General features: G+C 44.7%; 1 protein-coding gene across 8 annotated transcripts in view; it reads right to left on the bottom strand.

The window, feature by feature from the left end:
• Window positions 1-1564: 1564 nt before the first annotated feature.
• The window catches only part of DNM3 (dynamin 3), a 169927-nt gene continuing 149316 nt past the window's right edge, over window positions 1565-22175 (bottom strand). For 3 of the 8 annotated variants that reach the window (XM_051805959.1, XM_051805928.1, XM_051805925.1), the window contains 3 exons: window positions 21634-21860; window positions 20799-21035; window positions 3151-7635 (listed from right to left, as the gene is read on the bottom strand). In XM_051805959.1, the coding sequence (XP_051661919.1) occupies window positions 7566-7635; window positions 20799-21035; window positions 21634-21860 (534 nt within the window). In that variant the 3' untranslated portion in view covers window positions 3151-7565. Of the gene's footprint in view, window positions 1760-3150; window positions 7636-14196; window positions 14391-20798; window positions 21036-21633; window positions 21861-21901; window positions 22157-22175 lie in introns of those variants that run through there. The other 5 variants (XR_007907506.1, XR_007907505.1, XM_051805931.1 and 2 more) reach the window with 5 other exon arrangements.

Genomic DNA, 22175 nt, shown 5'->3' on the forward strand with positions numbered 1-22175 from the left:
AAACAACCTGGAAAAAAAGCAGCTTGTGAAGTTCAGCCTGTTCCCATTCCCTCTTACCTGAAAGGTGAAGCATGGGCAGAACCTCCTCAGGAGCTTGCTGGGTACAAACACTGTTGTTTCTGTAGTAGTTCCCCAAAGTACACAATTCCTGAACTGTGCTAAGGTGCTTTTTGCCTCAGTACCTGATGGTGACGAGTTCCGCAGATGAGAGATACAGCCAACCTGAGCAACTCCATTCCTGGGACAGTTGTGTTCCTGGGATTGTAGGAGCCTCCATTTCTGCCTTTACCAGGGTGCACCCTGCCACTCACTGTACTCTCTCCAGCTCCTGCAATTCCTAGTTTAGCACGTGCAGTTCAAAGGTCTGGCAAAAATGATTATTTATCTCCCCCTCCTAACAACTGCTGTACATGGATTTGGGGTTTTTTGGGTTTGGGGTTTTTTTTCCCCTTTTTGCTAATACCATTGCTGTTTCCTCTCTTCTGCTCTACCAAAAGACAAGTCTAAGTAAGAAGAAAGAATAATCAGTGAAAGTCTACAACTCTCCAGGCTTGCACTCCCTTATAATTTGAGCAAACTCAGTGTCTGGCATTTACCAGCTCATGCAGGTGGTTTAGCAGCTCCCTGGATATTTGAGAAGTCAGCAGAGACCTAAATCAGCTGGAACAAGAGGAATTGCTAAATTCAGCAAAGCTGTGTCAGACCCAGCTTGAAAACGAGCCTGTGTGTTGCCAGGCCCCTTCTACACACAGGCTGATCTCCCCCCCTCCCCTGCCCCCATCCCCTGAGCAGTCTGGCTGCAGTTCCCTCTCACCACCAACTCCCCACTACCCAGAAACATCTTTTTTGTGCTCCTGAAACAAAGGCTGGGCTCTGATGCCCAGAGGTACCTCCAGTCCCTACCTGTGCAGTGCCTCCTGATTTACCTCTGTGGTTTCTGAAATATCCCTTGTTTCTTTTCCTATGAGAAAAAAAGTCAGTAAAACCCATCAGTTTTCCCTTTTCTTTCCAGCCTTACTCTCCCATATATTTCCTTGGAACCCTAAACAAGCACATCTCCTAAATGTTAAATCCCTGATTTTATCTTTCCCATAGGGACAGACACATTTGGAACCCCAGAGGTAGCTACTTACAGCTGTTTGAGCTCAGATGCTCCACTGAGGGCAGCTTGCAAGGAATTCAGAGGTTTAGCTTGAAAAAAACGCTCAGAGCAGCTGCACTTTATTTATAACTGTGGAGATTCATCCGTCTAGAGACTGTTGCAATCTCCTCCTTCGAGTTTCTGCTCAGCCAGGTGCTGCTGGTGGTGTGTTAGACATGTTTTAGGACCCTGTTGGCTATTCTTCCTGCTAATGCTAAGCCAAAGCCATTTATATGAAGCAATCCTGGTGGTTAATGAATTCAGAAGCAGTGCTGGAATCCCAGCAGAATGTCCGTCCCTCCGTCCACCACCTTGGAGGGTGGGATCCTCCACAGAGCCCAGGCAATTTCTTCCACAAGGTGTGAATAGCTCCATTTGAGAAAGAGTGGGTAGACCCTTCAGTGTAAAACCACCACACATTCCTTTTGTAGTCAGAATTTTATTTGCTTTACATCCAGGCTTATCATTGACATCTGAAAATAAAATCTTTCATTTACAAGTAGGCTAGTGCAAATTAAAGGTAATTTTGGACCAAAAAAAAAAAAAAAGACCTTGCATGTAACACAAAAGAAATGTGTGTGTTAGGATGATCTTCCTGGAACAGCTCGGGGAGGTCGCCTAGGAAAAAAACAAAAAAATAACCCAAAATTCACAGAGGGGGAGATTTAAAACAAAAGGTCAAAATATAATAAAAATACTCATACACAAAATTATCTTAATTAAATGGGTTAAGAGAAAAAGGCACAGAACATGTATATTAAGGAAAAGAGCAAGAGTGAGATTAGAATCAGCTGGCCACCAGCACAGCCTCAGCTTTCATCCTCACCACTTCCCATCTGACTTGCTGGCGCCAGAGAACTGGGACAATCACATCACAGGTGTGGAGGTCGCTGGTCACAGGCTTTCTAATTTTCTTGCAGCAAATAATATCCTCTGGAAGAGCTTTTCCCCAGCCAGCTTTAAAATTCTCACCACTATCTGCTTCAAACACTGTTCTTGGAGTAGAGATTCTGATGAAATGGGGAATGATCACACAAGATGGCCTGGGGGGTGCATTGGGGTATCTGGAGGGGACATTGCTGGGAAAGGTTAAAAACATGGGTGATGGCACCTGCCAAGTGTAGCAGGAGACCCGTGGCAGTGATGGCCCAGTGAAGTGGTTGGAGAGGAGCAAATGCTCCTCCTGTTACCCAGCACAGAGGACTCAGCTCTGACCAAAGCTGACCCAAACTCCAAATGTCTGTGACCAAACTCCTGCGGGGTACGTAAGGTACTCCAGCCAGAGGGGACACGTGTGACACTGCTGTTCACTGAGGGGGAGTGCACACACTGCCCTCAGGAACAGCCACTGATGACACACCTCCAAACATAACAGCAACCAAGGGAATACAACGGGGGTGTTCCTGCTTTGCTCATCCCACCTTTTGTTCCCTGCTTTCCCAAAACCTAAGGACCAACTTAGGGATTGCAGTGCTCCCACAGGAAGCTGTTGTGCCATAGAGACCATCTCCAAGCACCGACTGCAGCTACTTGGCTCATACTGATCTCAAGGAGGAACTGAGTAATCAAGACATCTGCACATTCATACACAGCCACTTTAGGGGGAAATCCCTTCCAGACACAACACATACACAGGCACATTTTAACTCCAGCTCCTGCTCTGGAGGACTCAGTCTAGCCTTCTGCTTAGCTCTGAATCTCCCCAAAACATGGTTTCCCCAGCAATGAAGTGAATCCCAGGTACTGCTTGAAAAACATTCATCCATTTCCCAGCAAAACATCTCTGCAGCACCCCAAGCCCCTTGCAAGGGAACAGGCTGAATGTTTGCCAAAGGGTTACATCTTCCCTGTCTCCCCTTTAATGACATCTCCAGTGATCCAGATGCAACACACATCTCTGATAAATCTTCCCTGCAGTCCCCACCCAGGCAGAGTGTGGAATGCTGAGATGATGGTGCGAGAGACAGAAGACCACTCATGCACATCCAGAAAGTAATAATAAAAGCCCATCAAGAATTACAGTTTATTTCAGGTTCAGAAATGCAGCAGAACATTTTTACAGCAGGTGCATGTGATGCTCAGTAATGACTATGGTTTCGGGAATCGACTGGCTGTGCTCAAAGGTCAACACCAGGAACCATTTACAGATTATGAAACCAAAGGCAGATGTTTTGTCTCATATGAAGTAGGGCATTAACACACAGAGCAAAAAAAAACAGAAAGAAATTAAGCGTTTGCTTCTTACAAAAAGAAGTCATCGTTTACCCCGTCCTGGAAAAGTAAAGAGACAGCAGTAAAGCAAACGGCCGGCAAGACGGGACAAATCATAGATCAAGCAAGAGTGGAGGACTGTCTGGACGGGAGGAGCCATCGGTATCAGCTCGCCTGCAGACAAAGCAAGAGGAAAGACAGGGAGAGTAACATTCATTTACACAAGGGAGCTGTTCTGCTGGAGCCCCAGGAGGAGGTTCAGTGCCACAGTGGGAGGAGCTGTGCCACAGGGGCACCAGCAGGCTGCAAGCCTTCCAGTGGCACAGGAGCAAAGTAGGTCTGCCCTCAATTCAGGAGGTTTGGACTATTTTAAGACAGAAAGACAGAACTAGCCAGTAATCTCCATATGCTATGTGCATCATGGTTAGTGTAGCTGTCTGCAACAGAGAGGATAATATTTTCTATGTTATGCTTTAACATGAAATGCCATAATCTATAATGTATCTCTTTTAATATAATAAATAATCTACTTTTACGAGGCTTACTCAGAAAGTGCAACAAGATCAGCAATAAAATAAACACACATTGACTATGTACATAAGCCTTTTTGTGGAACATACAATCTTTTTAACCCTAACATGAGATCCCTTGAGATCCAAGGCCGAGAGCTATTTATGGCATTCACAAGCTTCTCAGCTGTTGGTCAGCCATGGCAAGGTGAGGTGGAACATGTTCTCTACGCACAGACCCAGGCTGAGCCTCATTGCAATACTAGAGGAGCACCCTCCTGAAACTCAGCAACTACGTCACCCAGATCATTATTATGTACCTCACATAAGATCAGAAACACCGCTGTTGCTTAATTAGTGCTCCACTCCTCCCTGGCAGTCTTCTGAGCTTTGCCAGAGGGAATCAAAGGAAGGGAGAGCAACCTGACCCTTCTCTGATAGAGGGTTCAGACCTGGCTCATCCTGTGTAAGTGGGTCTGCAGAGGGGGCAATGGCCAGTGTGAGAAGCCAGTCCCTCTAGCAGATCCACAAGGTGCTCATCCTGCTGTCCTTTGGGCAGGGAGCGAGTTGCTGCCAAGGCTTCTCCTCCGAGAACAAGGGACAGGACTGGCACGACTCATCAGCTTCAGGAGTGAGTGGGACAAACAAACCCATTCCAGGCACTGCAGAGCAGGAGGAAGCGGGCCAAGGTTGGAGGACAGTACTTACTCAATTGGATGTGGCAATTTCTTGAGAAGCTCTTAGTGTTTTTCCTAGAAACAGTTCTACATAGTTTATTCTGAAAAGCATATACGCAAGAAGAGGTGAAATTACTGAACTCTGGATCTGTGCTCACAGTTACTTATTAACCTGCACACCTAAAAGTGTTGCATTTAGGGCACAGGGCCAGATTTAGATGTGATCTGGATGAGGATGCAGAGGAAGGAGGGCTGTGCAGCTGTGTCCCACGACCTCGGCATCGAGCACAGAAGCAGATGGTGCTGGCGCCTCGCTGCCTCCTCCTCCTCTTTCGGGTAAATCCACCCTCGAGAGCTTCATTTACAATTCTGCTGAGAAATACAGTTTCTTGGGGGGCAGAGTTAAGGACAGTGCTGATTGTGCTACCTACTTCCTTATGCTTGGCAGAAACAGTCATTAAAGTAAATTAAGGAGTCTCAAGTACAGAGAATTTAAAAACATGTTTTTAGGCCAGGATCTCTGTCATCTAATTGAGGCATTACCACCCTCGAGTCCTGTGCAGCCACATTGGTCTGAATCCCCTCCTGGAGGTGATGTCTCTTCCCACTGACCAAAGAGGTCCTTGGACAACAAAGCTGAGTGTATGGGGTATGGTGGGATAAACCCAGACCATGGTCTTGCATCCACAGCAAGGATTGAGCTGGAAGAGACCTTAAAGTTCATCTTGTTCCAACCCCCCTGCCATGGGGGAACACCTTCCACTAGACCAGGTCACTCAGAGCCCCATCCAGCCTGGCCATGAACATTTCTATCACTGAATGAATATAAAAATTTGGGATTAAAGTCACTTTCTGTGGCTGAGGCACTATGCTTGGCTTTCCATCAGCAGGCAGCTGCTAGTCAGTAACAGAGATCTGATAAACTACATACAGGTTTGCTTGCAAGGCAGCAGCATGGACTGCTATGGCTATTTATAAAAATATATCCAACAGATGCATTACAGGTTACAGCAGAGAACACTAAGCAGTGGAAAACTGTGTAGAACACAAGAAAAATCTTAAAAATATATGTTTTCTTTTTTGTAGTAAAAATCACTATGACTGTAGTTGTGTTTGTAACCTTCTTCTTCCTTGAAAGCTGATTCTGTGCACTTGGTGTTGGAGATCTGAGCCTGTTCCCCAAACAAACACCAGCCACTTAAGCAGTTTCTGAGATCACCAAGATGCTGGTGCTCTGACAAACTCCATCTTCACTGTGCATCAGATGTGACCTCTACACTCCCCAGGCATGTCTCACAAGTATGAGGTTGACAGGAAATTAAAGTTAAGCTAACATACAAATCATCATGCTTTCCCAAGCTTGTCTCTCTTATGCAAGCTGAAACACAATTTGCTGCAGTGGTGAGCACAGCTAATCAGCAGCCTGGGAATACTTAATAGGCTAAATCCCCATTTGTTGTGGCTCTTTGATTGGATTCTTCCTAACCAAGGGGCTACAGCATACTAGAGCCCTACATGCAGTTTCAATAAATATATTTATTAGACTGATTATACTGAGGGCCTTTGAAACCACCAATTGCTTTGCCTAGGGATCTGTAACCATAATTGCAATAGCAGCAATTCACATTTTTTGAAGGAACAAGGCCAAATTCCTCTCTAGTTTAATTCTCTTAACTCAGTAAATTTTAAGCTTTAAGGGTGACACTGACCCTAAGTGTTTAAAGTGAAGTAATGCAGTTAAGACAAAAGGTTTTTATAACACATTAATATATAATGTGCAAAACAAGAGGCAGAGAGGACCTCTGCAAGTGAGCAGCTGCTAAAATAATCCATTGCCAGGATGCACAGCTGAGCACTTCCAAGAACCTAGATGGATAAAGCGACCCTAAACCAAGGTGTGCAGGACCAAGTGATCCAAGAAAATCTTCATACAGGGGGCACAGGGGAACTTTATCAACTGGCACGAGAAAATATCGCAAATATCTCAAATCCGAACCAGACCCTTGGGAAGCTCAGCTGCCAGTCTAGGCTGGAGATCTGTGAATTGGCTCACACAGTGGGCAGAGGAGCAGTAGCCCATGTCCAGCTGTGCACATATCTATATATCTGTATCTATATCCCCTTCTGTTCCATAAAATGGCCAAAAGCAGTGCTCGGTTCCCGGGATCCTGCCACACAGCACATTTATACACACTCACATACGTCCAGGGCTTCCCTTGAGTGGGAGTGTAAGTGTGAGCAAGCACTAGCAGAGGACAAAGCAAGCTAGGACACGCTGCTCTGTCATGTACTGGCTCTTCAAACCACCCTCTCCCATCCTTGCTGCAGGGTGAGGCAGCTCCACACCAAGCCCCGTGAGCTGGGGCAGCAGCCTGGTCCTTACCAACCCAACCAACCTGGCACGTCAGCTGCCAGTGTGGAAATAAAGTGAAACGTGCTGTCCCACACACACCCTTCTTGTTTAACAACATCCCTTAACACTAGACTTTGGATAAGGAGAATTTATAGGAGAAGCAAGCTTCTTTCAAGGGAGACATGGAAGTGTGGGGCCTTCAGAAGAGCTTGGTAAGAAATCACATGGCTTTTCTTTGCCCAGTTTATCCATTACAAGAGAAAATTAGCATAACTCTGTAATTCTAAATGATAGATAACTTGGAAGGTACAAATAAAAGCAATATTCCTTTCAGATAAGAGGAAAAAAAGCAGGAGATAAAATCAACACATGCACAAACATACACAAAGTCAAGCCCTCCATTTGCTGTAGAGGACAGTGAGCACAGTTGCCTGGGTGAAGATATGTGTCAGTAAGTTAGCTAACACCAGTTATTGCAAAAGGAAAAGTCAAGGCAGCACAGACCTTCCCAAAACATTTAAGACCTCATAAACAATGCAGAATGGACAGAGAGTATATTGGTTACTTGCCTATAGATGTCCATACATGCGACTATACATTGGTTATTGCGACAGTTATCAAGCAATTTGTTCCACATATTTGGTTAACAATGAATGACATGCCAGAAACTCCTTTTAGTCTAACAGGGATGAGTCTAACGGACGAATTACAGTGGGCCGAGTAGGTGAAGGGGGTGGTCTTCGACTGGAGAGAAAGAGAGAAGAAACAATAAGCACAAACACTGAGAACAAAGCTGGCACCTTTCGCTGTTGTTACAGGAACATGCACATGCTCGTACACACGACCATCTTATTTCCACGTACACTGAAGCACAATATCCACAAGCATCCACAATAAGGAAGGAGGCAACGGGTTTGCCAGGTGCCTACCATGCCTTACCCCCCTCACCCACCAGACAGCTCTTCTTGCTGATCCACAGCCTGGGTGTTCTCCAAACATAATTACCTTCTTGTGCCACGGAAACCATCCGGGGAGGATCACTATTCCCATTTTCTTAGGAGTCAGTCCCAGCCTGGACAGCCACACAGCAGACTTACAGGAATGTTTCAGAGCAGAAAACAGGACTGAGGAAAACAGCCTGCAGTGACTTCAGCTGCTGTTTGCAGAAGCAGGAAAACCTGCAGCTTCTTGCACAGTTGGGCCAACTGGAGTCACATCAATGTGCCTGAATTTGAGTCACAAATTTCAAGTTGCATATCAATGGCCAGTTATGAAATGGCCAGTCGTGGCTGAGGCTGCTGGACTCATTCATTTACCACTAATGCATTCCTCTATCAGCTTCAGTGCTAAGGAGTCACAGATTTTTTGGGAAGGCTTATATGTCTTTTTTCTATTTTCCTGTGTACTGCAAACACCTACATTTTAATTCAGACTGTGTCATCATTTGGTAAGAGTCCACAGTGCAAGAGTTGGCAGTAGAATGATCTCCAAGCGCATCCCACCTGGAGTCCAGGCTGAGACCTATCCCTCCTTCCCTCCCTCCCTTATCCAAGGATGACACACCAACTCTGCTCGAGTGGCAGACAGAGTCTCTCCAGTAGCTACTCAACACTTTACCTTTTTGTGTGCAGGTACGCTGCTCATATCAGTGCTGTGTGGAGGCAACTCCATCAGCACAGTCACAAAGAGTATTTTGTTAATGCTCCATTCCACCTGGGATAAAATACCCCACCGCTGAGCAAGGCCTGTGCAGAGTCTGAGCTGACAATACCTGTTTGGCCTTCAGCACCTGCACCACTCACACAGTTCTGCTGGCACTGCAATTTGTATGTATAAATTGCCCAAAGAGACTGTTCCTTAGCCAGCTATCCAGCACCGTCCCGTTGCTGCAGTTATCCCAATCCATCTCTTACAGTGCTTTTGCTCCTCATTTTCTTTAGTGGGAAGTACCAACTTTATTCTTAACCCCAGCCCATGTCACCACGAGAGCTCACAGCTGATCCCAGGCTCTGAACAAGGTCAGGAGCCCATGGCTCTTCAGTTCCCATCAGCTTCAGCAGAGCTCATTAATGGCCCACACAAACTGTGCAGCCCCTTCTAACCTGTCCTCCACCTGTGAAAGCAGGGGCATGTCTGGCTCTGAGGAATATTACAAAGGAAACATGTCTCATTCTGTTAAAAGCTAAACTGAAGATTAAAAGAATGTAACGTGTTAATCTTCTTTGAACTGGAACAAAATACAGGAGACAAACTTATACCTGACAAAAAAAGTCTCACTCGGCTCAAAGTGTGTCTTGAGCGACAATATTCTCTTTTGGTGAAGAAATGAGAATTTTAATCCCTAACATGCAACAAATACAAAATATGCCAATTGAAGCATTCAAGTAAATCAACAAGCTAAAAAAAAAGGCAAAATATAATTCCTTCATGGCGTATTTTTCTTACAGAAAAAATGTTACTGTGTTAACCATTGTTTCTTGTGTTGCTCCAGTGTAGGTCTTCTGGACCCATTTCCAAAATTTGTAGTTTCATAAAGAACCACTTCTAAGGCTCTGCATTTCTGCTGGGTTGCATTAAATTATTCCTTTGTTGAAATGCCTCACATTGCATTGTTTAGAGCTTACTGAAAACATCGTATCATGTGTATACAATTTACAAACAAGGGAAAATGCATACAGCTGTCTTCATATCAAATTTAAAAGATGCAAGCCCAAACATGCGTTTTAATACCAGGTTGAATGCAGCACACTGGGTTCAAATAATGTAATTTAGCCAAATTACTATTTAACACAGCAGGATCAGAAACTGGAGAGCACAGTGGGAGGATTTCCTGGACATAATCAGTCAAACCAAACCTGAACCAAAATCAGGTCTGAGCCCCATTTCCTCCCTGAACTAGAGTTGGTATTGCACTCCGACCACTGTTTTGAACTTTCATTCAAGCCCAGTACAGACCTAAACAGAAAAATCCCCCATCAGCTCTCCTTCCCACTCCAGAGTACCACCCACTACAAGGAGAAGATGACATCCCCATGGGGACCCTCTGAAGAGAAGCTGCTGCCCAGCCACACCAGCCCTGTTCTCCCCATAGCACTGCCCGACAGGCAGGTCTGCTCAGCCAGGGGACCCTTCAGAGCCAGCCACGCTCTCTCCCAACACTTCACACTGTGGATACCTCCCAGTGGAGACACACATGTATCTGGGATGCTCTGCATACATACGCTTGCATGTGTCTTCCCACTGGGCATGGATGTCCATGAGGAATGGGCAGACCTCTCCTTAGCTCCAGCCCCTCAAGGGTGCTGCCTGCCTCCCAGCTCCTTAACCCACCACACTGTGACCAGGGGAGTGGGACCTCCACCTGGAGATCAAAGGTGCCTTTCAGAGGAGTGGCAGATGTTTGGGAAAGGCAGCACTTGGGAGAAGACCTGCAACAGCACCATTCCCTCCAGCCCTGCTGCTGACAGTCTCCTGGGCTATGTGCAGTTCCCTGTGCTGGTACTGCAGTAAGGGGACCGTGCTCCCGAGTCCCTGGGCAGAACACAGAGTGGAGCTCTCTTGCATCATCTCACCTTCCCTAGCCACTGGCACACAGGATCAACTGGCATGAGCTGAAGCTCAAGTCCAAGTGAAGGAAAGAACAAGCCCAGAAGTTACAGAATATTCTGAGTGGGAAGGGACCCACAAGGATCATTGAGCCCAACTCTTAAGTGAATGGCCTGTCACTAGATTTCCCTGTCAATGTGTCAAGTCATTCCGTGACCGTTTCTACACTGGGAATAGGATTCACACCTTTTTTTTTGCCCCTAATAGGAATCTCAATCCCCAAGACAGGAGGAGATGCCAACCTGCACATCTCTTGCCTCTGCCCCACTCTTTTACACCCTGAGCAGTGGCTGGGAGTGGACGTGCTCCACGGGATGCAGAGACGCAGGATTGGGCCACCTTGAGATAACAGAGCCAGCAACCAGCTTCTGGGCATCTACAGAAAGTGCAGCTCTGAGGGAAGCTCTGAGTGGTTTCGGCACCATCGCTTCCCGAGCAAAGGGTACCAAAGGAGCGCTGCCAGAGGCTCCCAGCGCGGAGAACGGGAACTACAGAGCGGCAGGGGGAGCTCCAGCCTGCCCGGGGACCGAGCGAGGGAAAACCGGGGAAAAACAACCGCCCCCGGATCCCTGCTCCGCGCTAGCTGCCATCCCAGTGAGTAAATATGTGACTAAGCCCAGTTCAATGTTTAGTCTGAGGCCAGCACACGATAGCGGTGCAGACGGCCCGGGCCGCGGTTCCTCCGTGTTATCGGAGCGACTCCGACGGCCCGGGAAGCGCTCCCGGTGAGGAGCTGCTTGTTCCCAGGCTCCCGCTTCATAGAAAGTTCATCATAAAAATGTCCCTGCTGCGGGAATTCCGATTTGGTTATTGTCTACAGCATTTCAGCGGGGTTTTCGAGTTTTAACTCAGCCTTCTTGTCTTGGGGGGAGTTGAGGTTGTTGGTGTTTTGGTTTGCTTTTGGGGGGAGGCGGGGAGAAAAAAAAGGGAAACAGCGTTTGTAAAAGTTAGTGCTAAAGGGGCAGGGGATCATAGGTCCCCCCGGGGTTGAGTGAACGAATCTGCAAAAAGAATCAGTACTTCTAACTAGCACACATTAAGCAGACGTAAAGAATTTACCAATGAAAATTGTGGACTAAGTATGTATTTAATAACTCCCTGATGTTGCTGCAGAGACTCCTCCTTTGAAGAGCTCAGTGGGGTTTTGAATGGAGGGTAGCTCTCACCCCCATGCAAAAACTTTTTTAAAAAAGGAAAAGTTTTACGTTTATTTTTAACCTAAGCAGCACATCCAGTGTTTCCAGTTTTAAAAGAACTCCTAAAAGCTTTAGCTAGGCAAACACAGAGCAAAAGAAACTAAATAAAGCAAGTCTAGACTTAAAATTCGATCAGAAACATATGGGAGTTCTTCAAGCATTTGCTTTTTGAGAAGTGCTATCGCTCCCCACACAGAGTCCACAAAATATGCTTTGAGTAAAGCATGGCTGTAATTACCCGCTCAGAGAAGATGGCTTCTCACAGCACAGCCAGCGCACTGCTAAATAAAAGGCTTTCATTTCCACTTACATTCTACATTCTTGTTTGCTTGTGACCACCAGAGAACACTTGTGGAAGGCATGCACATAACTATATTTTACGATACATCCTATAGATCTGAAATTGTGAACAGAAGTCCATTATTCTCTCCCTTTTCCATGGTCCTGGTTTCCCTATAACGCAGCCCTCTCGGAGCACCCTGATACGTTACACTGTCTTTGCAGAATTTAAGAAGAAAATACTTACACAAAATTTCTAAGCGGCTTTAAGACTGACTGCAGGCAAATTTTATTTTAGGTGACAGTACAAATCTAGATGTGAGGCATACAGTAAGAGGATAAAAGAGTGACTTACTTTAGGTAAGGAATAAATCTAATTTCCTGTTTGGGTGATTATTTAGAGAGACTAAGTAGCTTGGTCTTGGGATAGTTATAATGCCTTGACTGATTTTATTTTTATACTGTTTCTCAGGTTTTCTCTGTTTCAGTAAGATCCTGAGAGACCCACACCCCCTGCTTTTCCTGGTTGTTACATCAACCTAACTTTTATACTGTACCTCTCAACCTCCATCAGCCTCTGGATTTGGAAGAAAATCCAAACCAGAAGTGAAACAACTCTAGCCATCATGGTTGAAGAGAGGCAAGACATGGTTTGTAGATCTACTTAGTCTTTAGTCTGTGCATGCATAAAACTCTTTTTGTCCTACAGCAGATGCAGAATGGCTACTGTGGAGCCTCCCATTAACTCAGGAGCCAGAATCTCGAGTGGGAAAACCAAAAGGAGGAAAGGCACTTGATACTAGTGTCACAGGTCATAACAAAGCAGGAAAAGCAGAAAAAGGATGATGACATTAGGAGGAGTAAAGCAGGAATTATGGACAAGAATCAGGAGGAGATGACGATTGCAGGAGAAATAAGAAACAGCACTCAGTGGTGATGAAAGGAAAAAGTAGCTGGAGAATATCTGTCTGAGATGGTCCCTTACCCCAATGTAATGGTCCAAGAGAGTGGAAATTTCTCAGATTTGTTTCTCTACTGAAAAATGTCATTTTCTTAAACATTAAATGTCTTTAGTAAGTCCCACAGGACTACTGTTGGTGGGCAAGTCAGGAATGGAAGCCCTGAGCCACACAGCTCTTGAGGGGGCATGATAGTCCTGAAGTAGTTCTCCAGCTGAACACGTGTCAGGCTCTACAAATGCACAGAGGGCGTGCTGAGACTGTACTGGCTCGGTTGTACACACAGCTGAACCTCACTATTTCACACTACTTCAAATGACCCAGCTGCACAATGCTCTGTCAGTGGAAGAATTTTTGTGCTAAGTGTAAGCAAGTTAAAGTTATTAGATTATGCTGTTTTATCAGATACCTATTTCTTTCAAGTGAAAGAAACAAAAAATAAGAGTGAATGGGAAGAATGTGTCCTTCCACTAGCCACCACTACACTGCAGCAATATAAATCTCCATTAATTCAAATGCTTATACTGTTTGAAAGCATTTGGGTTAATGAGGTTCCACTGTGCGTGATTTAACTTAATATAGATACTCCTTTAAGAGGCAGTGGTCCAAAATATGATGCTTCACCAGAATAATTTATTATTTACAACTCAAGCTACATTTTCTATATGACCATCATAAATTAATGTCCATCACACACACATACAAATATATTTGTATGTTTATGTGAGCGCTGCATTTTCATTAGTCATTTCAGGGAATTAATGTGTCATTTGGAAAACTCAGCTTGAGTAAACAAAAAAAAATTAATTCAACAGAGCGACCAAGAGAGACTATTATTCTTAAGAAACTGTGTGTTCTTGTTTGCCCTTCAGCAGGGAACATGTCAAATAAGCAAGTGTGCAACACGTTCATGGAAGACTGGCTCGACCTTTCAGAAACCCGAGGTCAGGATGGTCAAGAGGATCAAAACTGCCCGTGGAGGAAGAGAAAGTTAGGAGTGGTGAGTGATATGTTCAGAATGCTGTTCTACTTTCTTCTGTCCACAGAAGATAACAACAGAAGGGCCACAAAATCAGCAGGAAGAACATCTGATCTTTTCACAGTAGCTCAAGTCCTGTGCACTGGTCTGTGTGTAGCTGCTCTGTTTGGCATCACATTGAATCATGTACTGTATCCCAGAACACCACATCTACTGCTGCCCACGCTGCTATTCCTACTCAGATTTCGCCTTCCTCTGCCTTTTTGCCTCTCTCCTCTTTACTTACCTTGGTGCAAGAAGGGAGCAAATGTCGTGGTTGTCACCTCCAGCTGGAGTTGCACCTCTTCTTGTCCATGACAACAACTAACGTGATTATCAGTGTCACTGTTGTTAATGTAACCCTGGAGTGCCCTCATTCAATAATGATCCAATACAGCTTGCAGGGGACAGGAGGGTTTCAAGGACAGCCTTTCAAGATGCCTGCAGGTTCAAGAAGTTCAAATCATCAATGCTTTCTCTCCATTTACTGTCAGATGTTTTCTCTTCTAGCATAAGGAAGGCTAGAAATGCACTGCTATTCGCCCACTCTTTCAGACAAGGTAGAAATTTCCTGCTCAACACCCTCGTTCTAATCCTGCACAGCCTTCATGGCAACTGTTATTAAACTACTCCATTATGAGATTAAATAATTACTGGGGACAAAACACATGTTCAGGTTTCTGTATTTCTGTCAAACATTTGCTATTGTTTGACTCTACTTTCCTTTTTCAGCTTGAGAGATGCTAAAAATAAAAACCACTTCCTTCTACTACAGTATCTTGAAGACAAAAGCTGATGCTTCCAAAGCAGGCTTCCACTGTGATTGAGGAGACTTCTTTTGACTTTTTTCAGGTTCCTCTTTTTCTGCCTTCCCCTCTCTTGCATCATTTTACTCACCCTTCCCCATCACATGGGACTGGTCTACACTAAGATCCAACCTGATCTTCTTCGCTGAATTTTGAAAGTAACTTGCAACAGTCCCAATCAAATGGATCTCTCCCAGTTCACCCTGTTTTAAAAAACTTTTTTTTGTTGCAGGAGCAAGTAGCTTAGGATCAACACTAAGGATAATCACAACTACCTGAGGCATGATAAATAAGATCAAACCTAAACTCCACATACAATAAGTGATTCTCCAGGTAATTTTGTTCAACTGCCACAGTGTACTGCCCATCAGAAAATTCCTAGACCACTGAAGATATGGAGAGCCTGCCTCTGGCTGATGAAAGAAGATGCTGATGGGAGTTAAGAGTCAGTGGCAGCAGATATGTGTGGCACATGCAGTGTGTGGCATCCCATGAACTTTGTTTTACTCCATCTTCAGGACAGTCATCTGGAGGAGAGGTATATAAAGGAAGGCAGTAACAAAATCCTATTGCTAGTCTAAAAGAAAGTCATCTTTTTAGGGGCAGCAATCAGTGAAGCTCCTGGAGCAGAAATGGAGACCCTCCTGTATCTCTCACAGCACTACAGTTCAGGCAGCTGAAGAATCAGTCCTTCAGTGCAAATGCCATTCCAAATTTCTCATAAGTTCCATATTGCAGAATTACAATGAAACCACAAGAGTTGCTGTATTGTTACTTTTTACATGTTCTTACAACCTGCTGTGACCTCCCTCCAATATTTATCCTTGTTCAGAATGCTACTTCTTTCATTGCTTCTGTTGTCCCTGCTCATTGCAGGGAGGTTGGACTAGATGACCTTTAAAGGTCCCTTTTGAACCAAACTATTCTGTAATTCTATTCTATGATTCTATTCCACAATTCAAGCTCCAAGATGACCCCACATAAGATGACTGGTATTCCTCAACTCGTTTTGCACATGGCAAAACATGGCCCCAAGTCGTGTAGCTCGTGTTTCTGATGGGTGTTACAGCTACTGCTGCCAGGCAGTTAAGAAAGATTGCCAAATATTGCATTTTATGGCTTGAAAACTTTAAAAGAAGACTGAAATGCAAGGAAGACAGATTTACAAAGGTGGCAGGGAAGGGAAGGGGTAAGCTGGAAAGAAACCAAGACAAGATGGTGAGAAGGAAAGGAGGGAATACGTGGGGAAGGCAGACAAATGGACCAGGCAGGAAACCAAGTGAAGGAAAAAGGTGAAAGAGGAAGCAAACAGTATGGTCAAGAAAGGGGCAGCGAGGGAATGGCAGAAAAAAGGGAAAAGAAAATAGTGAAAAAGGAGCCAGTGGAGGGGGGGGAAATGCAGAGCTCCTTTCTAAGAGATAAGGGAAAATAAATGGAGGCTGCTGCTTGAAGCAGCCAGCAGCAAAGTAACATATTACTGGGTGTGCATTTCAACAAGAAATGTACATTAGACGGGTAACAAATTACAGAGGGTTGTCTTCCCCCTGGGCAGAAATCACAGAAAGAATAACTGATATTCTCATAAGTCTTGTGATTTTGGGGTCTTTGGACAGGCAGAGTTGGAAACATATGGACTACAGAAGATCAGTATCCCCTCCTTGAGGGGCTCTGGCTTTGCCTCACCCATGTAGCTGTATATTCTTTTGATCACAGACATGAAATACAGAATTAAATTAAATTATTCTTTGGCTTTATTTTCTCCTGAAATTCAGCAGGATTTTGGAATCCCTCCATATAACACTCCTGTCTCTTTGGTTGCACGAAAACACTCCTAATTGCTGATTATACTTTTTGAATATAACCTTCACTGAAGATCATTCAAAGAGGACACATGGATGCTGGACAGAGCTGTGCTCTTCTGTTTGGGTGTTCAGATTGAGATCATCCAAGTCAGCATGCAAATGCTCTAAGGTGGGCACTTACTGATCCTGCCAGAAGAGTTTGGTGCAATGGCTATTGGATTACTATTTATATTCCATTAAAAAATACAGCAGTAAGCTTTTAGGGCTGCAAGGTCAAACTCTGAGGAGAAAGAAGATTCCCAGGCTAAGGCAGGATAACTCTTCTGGTCTTATATGCCTATGCACTAGGACAGATTTTATTCAGAGGATCATGTGCAATTTTTGCAAGGGATCCCCTTATCATTCAATGCATTGAAGGGTTAGATATTACATTAAATCTTTCCAAAGAACTCTAATCCATAAAAATACATCACAGAAAACATACTGAATGGCTGATATTTGGCAGTCAGGTGGCAGCCAGGCAGTAATGCTTTCTGCAGCACTCCTGACTTCGTCTGGAAATTTCTAACTGTAATACTGTGAGGTAAAAGTACTTCTTTGTGCTGGTTTGGCAGAAATATGTAATGATGGCTTACAATGTAGATTAGCTACCAACACAGCAGGTCATGTAATTAGCCTGGATGGCTTAATAAAAAGTAGTGCAGAGCCCCCATCAGCCCTTTCACGCTGGCTGGCTGTGGGTTGGAGGAGATTGTAGGGACAGCATGTGGCTGATCACGAACAGCACAACATGAATTCCCTCTCCACCACTTGCCTCACATGTAAAGACCACCCCCAGCCCTTGGGGACCAGCACCACATGCCTGAGGGTGACATGTGCTCAGAGCACCCATCCCAGGGTTTCACAGAGTGGGGTCATTTATGTTTTGATGACAAAGTGAGTAATGATCTTCAGGGCTTTGTTGGGAAAGCCTCTATGAATCCCCAGTAGCACTGCAGAGCAGGACACAGGGAGAAAAGGGGAGCACCCTCCCACCCCCACAAACACCATGGGCTCTACTGCCAGGAGAAAAAAACATTTCCAGTTCAATTGTCTTCCTCGTGGCAAAGCTGAGATTCACATTCAGGGCGTTTAAAAGTTATAAATCAAAGCATCCACAGTAGAACTTCAATTGGTCAAGATCAGCCTTTCCACACAGGCAGGCAAACACCCATCATGGTAAACTCTAGTGCCTGCTTAAAGCCATCTTACCAAAGCAAGCACACAGCTGCATTTTCTTTCAAAATACTACTGTAGCCTTTTAAGAGAGAGGGGGAATAATCTAAATTCTGGCAGTGGAGAATATTTCACAAATCATATATGCTTTGGCATCAAGCCCTTAAAGCCAGAGGCCTTTACTCACAGGCTTTGCTGGGAGAGATCCACCCACCTCAAGTGGGATTAATTAAAAGAGGCATGTATCATGCAAATAGTTTCTGTTTCCTTACAGAAATATTCAGAGCACATAACCCAAACCAGCTTTAGAATCAGAGCGAAGCAAGGAAGAAAATTATTTCCTGCTCCCCTAAGTCTTTCCCTTTCCCTGTGCATTAAGGGAGGAACTGTGAGAAAACAGCCAGAGCTCGCTATTTCTGCATGATTCCTTTGATTTTAAGTTGAATATTATTATTCAACTAATAAAATTGAAGAAAAAAGTTATGTTTTTAAAGACAGGGGCTGTATCTCACTAAAAGGTGCCAAATTTTCCACACCAAACATGTGCTAAGCTGCTCATTGGAAAAGGACAGTCCCAAGTTTTACCCCCTGAAAATGATCTTTTATCTTAAGGCAGAACAGGAGAAAATGGAAACCTTATATTTCTTCAGTATGTCAGGATTTTCAGCTCCACATGACAGGGCCTGCAAGAAAAAGCTCCTCTGGAGAGAGAGATAAACTTTAAAATACTACTTTCTTCTCAGGAAGCTAAACTATTTCCCTAGATAGGAGAGATTCCGACACTTCAAGGAATCACTGCAGAAAATGGTGGTGGAGCAGTTCAAGCACAAAGCCCCAGTTCAAAAGTAAGTCACAAAAAAGCACAAGTTGCTACAAGAACTCTTCCTCAAAACACTTTTTCCCCCCCTTTTAATATCTCAGACCCATTTTCTGAGTCAATTTCCTATGATCCTGCAAAGGCTGTTATTAAAACCAGACCAAGCGTAGCTGAAATTCCAGGGCTTAAAAGAAACATTTAATAGGCACAGGAGCTGGCCACACTGTCCCCCTCAGGTGATTTCCCCTGCAGCCCCTTCCCTGGGATTTCCTCCCTCGCAGTTTAGTCAGCAGGAGAAACCTGAAGTTTGGGCAGACCAGCAAACCCTTCCTTCATTCTTCAGCAGCTGAGATTTTTTTTTTTGTCCGAGGCTTACATAGCTCTAAAAAAGAGAACTAGGATCCAGCCCAGAAGATGCATATTGCAGATATTTTTTCCACAAAAATGTCAGGCAGTCACACATTCAATTATGTATCTAGCTACAGCATTTAAAAATCACTGACCTCCTTTATCCACCAGTGCTTTTCATGCCACCAGTGGCAGTCCCTAACTGAGTCATTCACAGGCTGCTTACCCACGTGTCTTTTGTGCGCTAGAAAATTCCTTTCTGGTCTCCATCCCACCTAGCACTTTGGCATGAAAGAGATGATCATCAGACATGCTCTTGGCAAGCCACCTCAGGAAAGCAGTGTCCATGCAAAACCCCGGCCGGGCAGGATGACGGAGACGTGCTGGCTGGCAAGGCGAGGGGAGAGGAGCCATGGTTCTCTCCGGCAGCACAACTGGCAGAACACTGGACCCCATCTCTGTCTCTAAGCTGGGATTTACCCTCTGATGGCACAGAGGAAGCACCAGAGCCAGAGCCCTCTGGCCCAGCCCCAGGCTCTCCCACGAGGGGATGATCCTTGGGCTTCTTCCCTTCCAGCGCAAAGCTCAGAAAGGCAATTCCAGGTTTCTCCACAATGGCCCCTACTGCAAGCTACAGGATATCCACTAAGATGAAAGAGTGTGTTTTGTGGCTGGGCATTGATGCAACAACACCCTTTTCATAGCAAATACATAAAAATACTCCATTCCTTTGATATACCTCATTTATTTATTCTTCCTGTTATAAGGGGTAATTATATTTGAAACACTAAGCCTCAAGTTTAAGTTACTGACAACTAAAACAGATCTCATCTATTTAAAATAAAGTTTTTCTCCAAAGGTTCTCCTCTCAATTACCATTTTTAAAATTGAAAATGTGCACATTTTATTTTTGTTTCTATTTAACTGGCGGGTTTGTTTTTTTTTCAAACCATGACTACTTTCAAAGTAACAGTTAATTTATCAAAAATGGAGAAACCCCTTTGTTCCAACATTGCCTGATCTGCCCAGCCCCTCATAATTTAAGAAGTTAATGAAGCCCTCGGAATCAGAGGTTTTCATATATATATATATGTATATATGAGTGATTATGTGTATTACATCATTGTGAAAATAAACATTAAGGACATTTTATCCATATAACCTATATAAAAAAACAGTTAACGCCACAGAAAATTATAAAATATGCAAAGCTACTTTAAAAAGTCCTGATAAATGCAAAGCCCTGGGAAGAAAAGGAAACTATGTACCGAAGAAAATCCTGTTCCTTAACTAATTGTTTTGTACCATATGATCTACACTATGGACTGTTTTCAACTGGCTGTAAATTACTGGCCCTGTGGGACAAGAATCAGACTCCTACCAGTTTGTTCCACTGGTTCTGCAAGGATTGCTCCTGTTCTACCCCAGAAGAGCCATTACTTCCTCTGGTGAGGATTCAGAATGGCAGAGGTGAGGACCTGCACCCCGGCACCACTTCTGGTGGAGGGGTAGGTGACCTCTCTCTCTCTCTCTCTCTCTCTCTCTCTCTCTCTCTGAACCCCTGTGTGGGTACAACACAACCAGAACTGGGGGTCTTAATGTAAGGAAATCAGTGTCTTCCAACTGACTGACTGCAATTTTTTTTTAAATGAAAAAAATCTTCCTATCTTTTCAAAAAGTCGTATTTGTGCTAAAAATTGGTTCCTCAAAACAGCTTTGACTCTCTGTAGGGAATGCCCGGTTTTGCTCTGCTACAAAATTCCCTCAACAATGGCACTCAGCTTTCCAACAGAGCGCAGGGTCTGTCTGTTATGCCAGAGGGAGAGAACCATGCCACCACCAGGAAGATCACACATCTTACCTTGGGACACTGGGAGGAGCCCGGGTGGGCCGGGAAGGAACCTGGGGAGGTCCTCCATGGGCTTCTGCAGCACTTGGGAACGGAGGCAGTGGTCCTGGGCGGAACGGGACCGGGGGAGCCCCCGACTGAGGGCCTGGAGATGGGATTGCAGGAGCTGGTCCTCGGCCAGATAAAGGTCTGGTTGGGGGATTGTTTAATGTCAGTCTCCTTGGAGTTGAGGGACTTGGAGGAGGTGATCTAGTGAAATAACAGAGATTTTAAAAGTTCATTAAGGTGGGGGGTTGTTTGTTGTATTTTATTTTACTTTAAACAGAAGTTAAAACCTTTTTTATGCCTATGGCAACTGTTTTTTCTTGGCATTTTCCTTTGCTGCCAATGTCAGAGGATCACATATAATTAAGTCCCACACTTTTTTCATTGACAACATACAAGTAAAGAGGTAAACATAATAGATTTTATTATTCAAGTTCTAAGAATGTGTTGTTAAGTGGGTTTTCTAGAACATAGAGCCTGAGATGCTGAATTATTGTAACAGCTTGTAAGAAAGAGGCCTTGTGGATGTACAACTGGGGTGACAGAAGCAGCTGCTATTTGAAGCATCAGAAAAGCTACAAATCCACTGGATGGTCTCCTACAAGGCAGATATTCCTGTCTGGTGTCACATACATATCCACAGAAGATGTATATGTGGGAAAATGTTTTGATTTCCCTCACAGATGTCATTAAAGACCTGGAGGAGCATCTTCCCAAAAAGACAGGCAGGGAGGGAGCTACTGATGCTGACTCCGTCTGCCTGTCCTGAATTTCAGGGCAATACAGATTGGAGGCTCCTCACCTGCGGGCCTGCTGAAGCCACGAGTCATCCACAGGAGGGGGAGCAGGGGTTGAGACGGTGCTAGTGCTGATGTCCCCAATGATTGCCAGGGCTTCCTTCAGCGCCTGGTACATGCGGAGCGTCTCATCCCGGCGCTGCGCCTGCTCAGCCGACTCCTCCATCAGAGTGTTTTGGTCCTCAGAAGAATACAAGTGAGCCAGGAGCTCTGCGTTGATAAATTCTTTTACCTATTTCATCAGGAAAAAAAAACAAAACAAAACAAAAAAAACCCCAAACCACCAAAGAAATAAACAAACAAAATCTCTGCGGGAAACACAACACTGAGCAAATACGGTGGAGACAGACATACCTCAATTTAACCAGTTTCTCCTACTAGTTTTCACCAGTTCTACTGGTCATGCAGTTTTTGTTAGGTCACATCAGGGACTGAAAGATGCAGAGCTCAGACTGAGCTGACGGTGCAGCAGCCTGAAGTCTAGCTGTGTCCCAAGGAAAGGCTGGCACATGCAGCTGGGCCCCGCAGCTGGAAAAGGATGGACTGG

The sequence above is a fragment of the Manacus candei genome, unplaced genomic scaffold (assembly GCF_025592945.1).
Source record: "Manacus candei isolate 608988 ecotype Guabito, Panama unplaced genomic scaffold, ASM2559294v1 h1tg000005l, whole genome shotgun sequence".
Lineage (NCBI taxonomy): Eukaryota > Metazoa > Chordata > Aves > Passeriformes > Pipridae > Manacus > Manacus candei.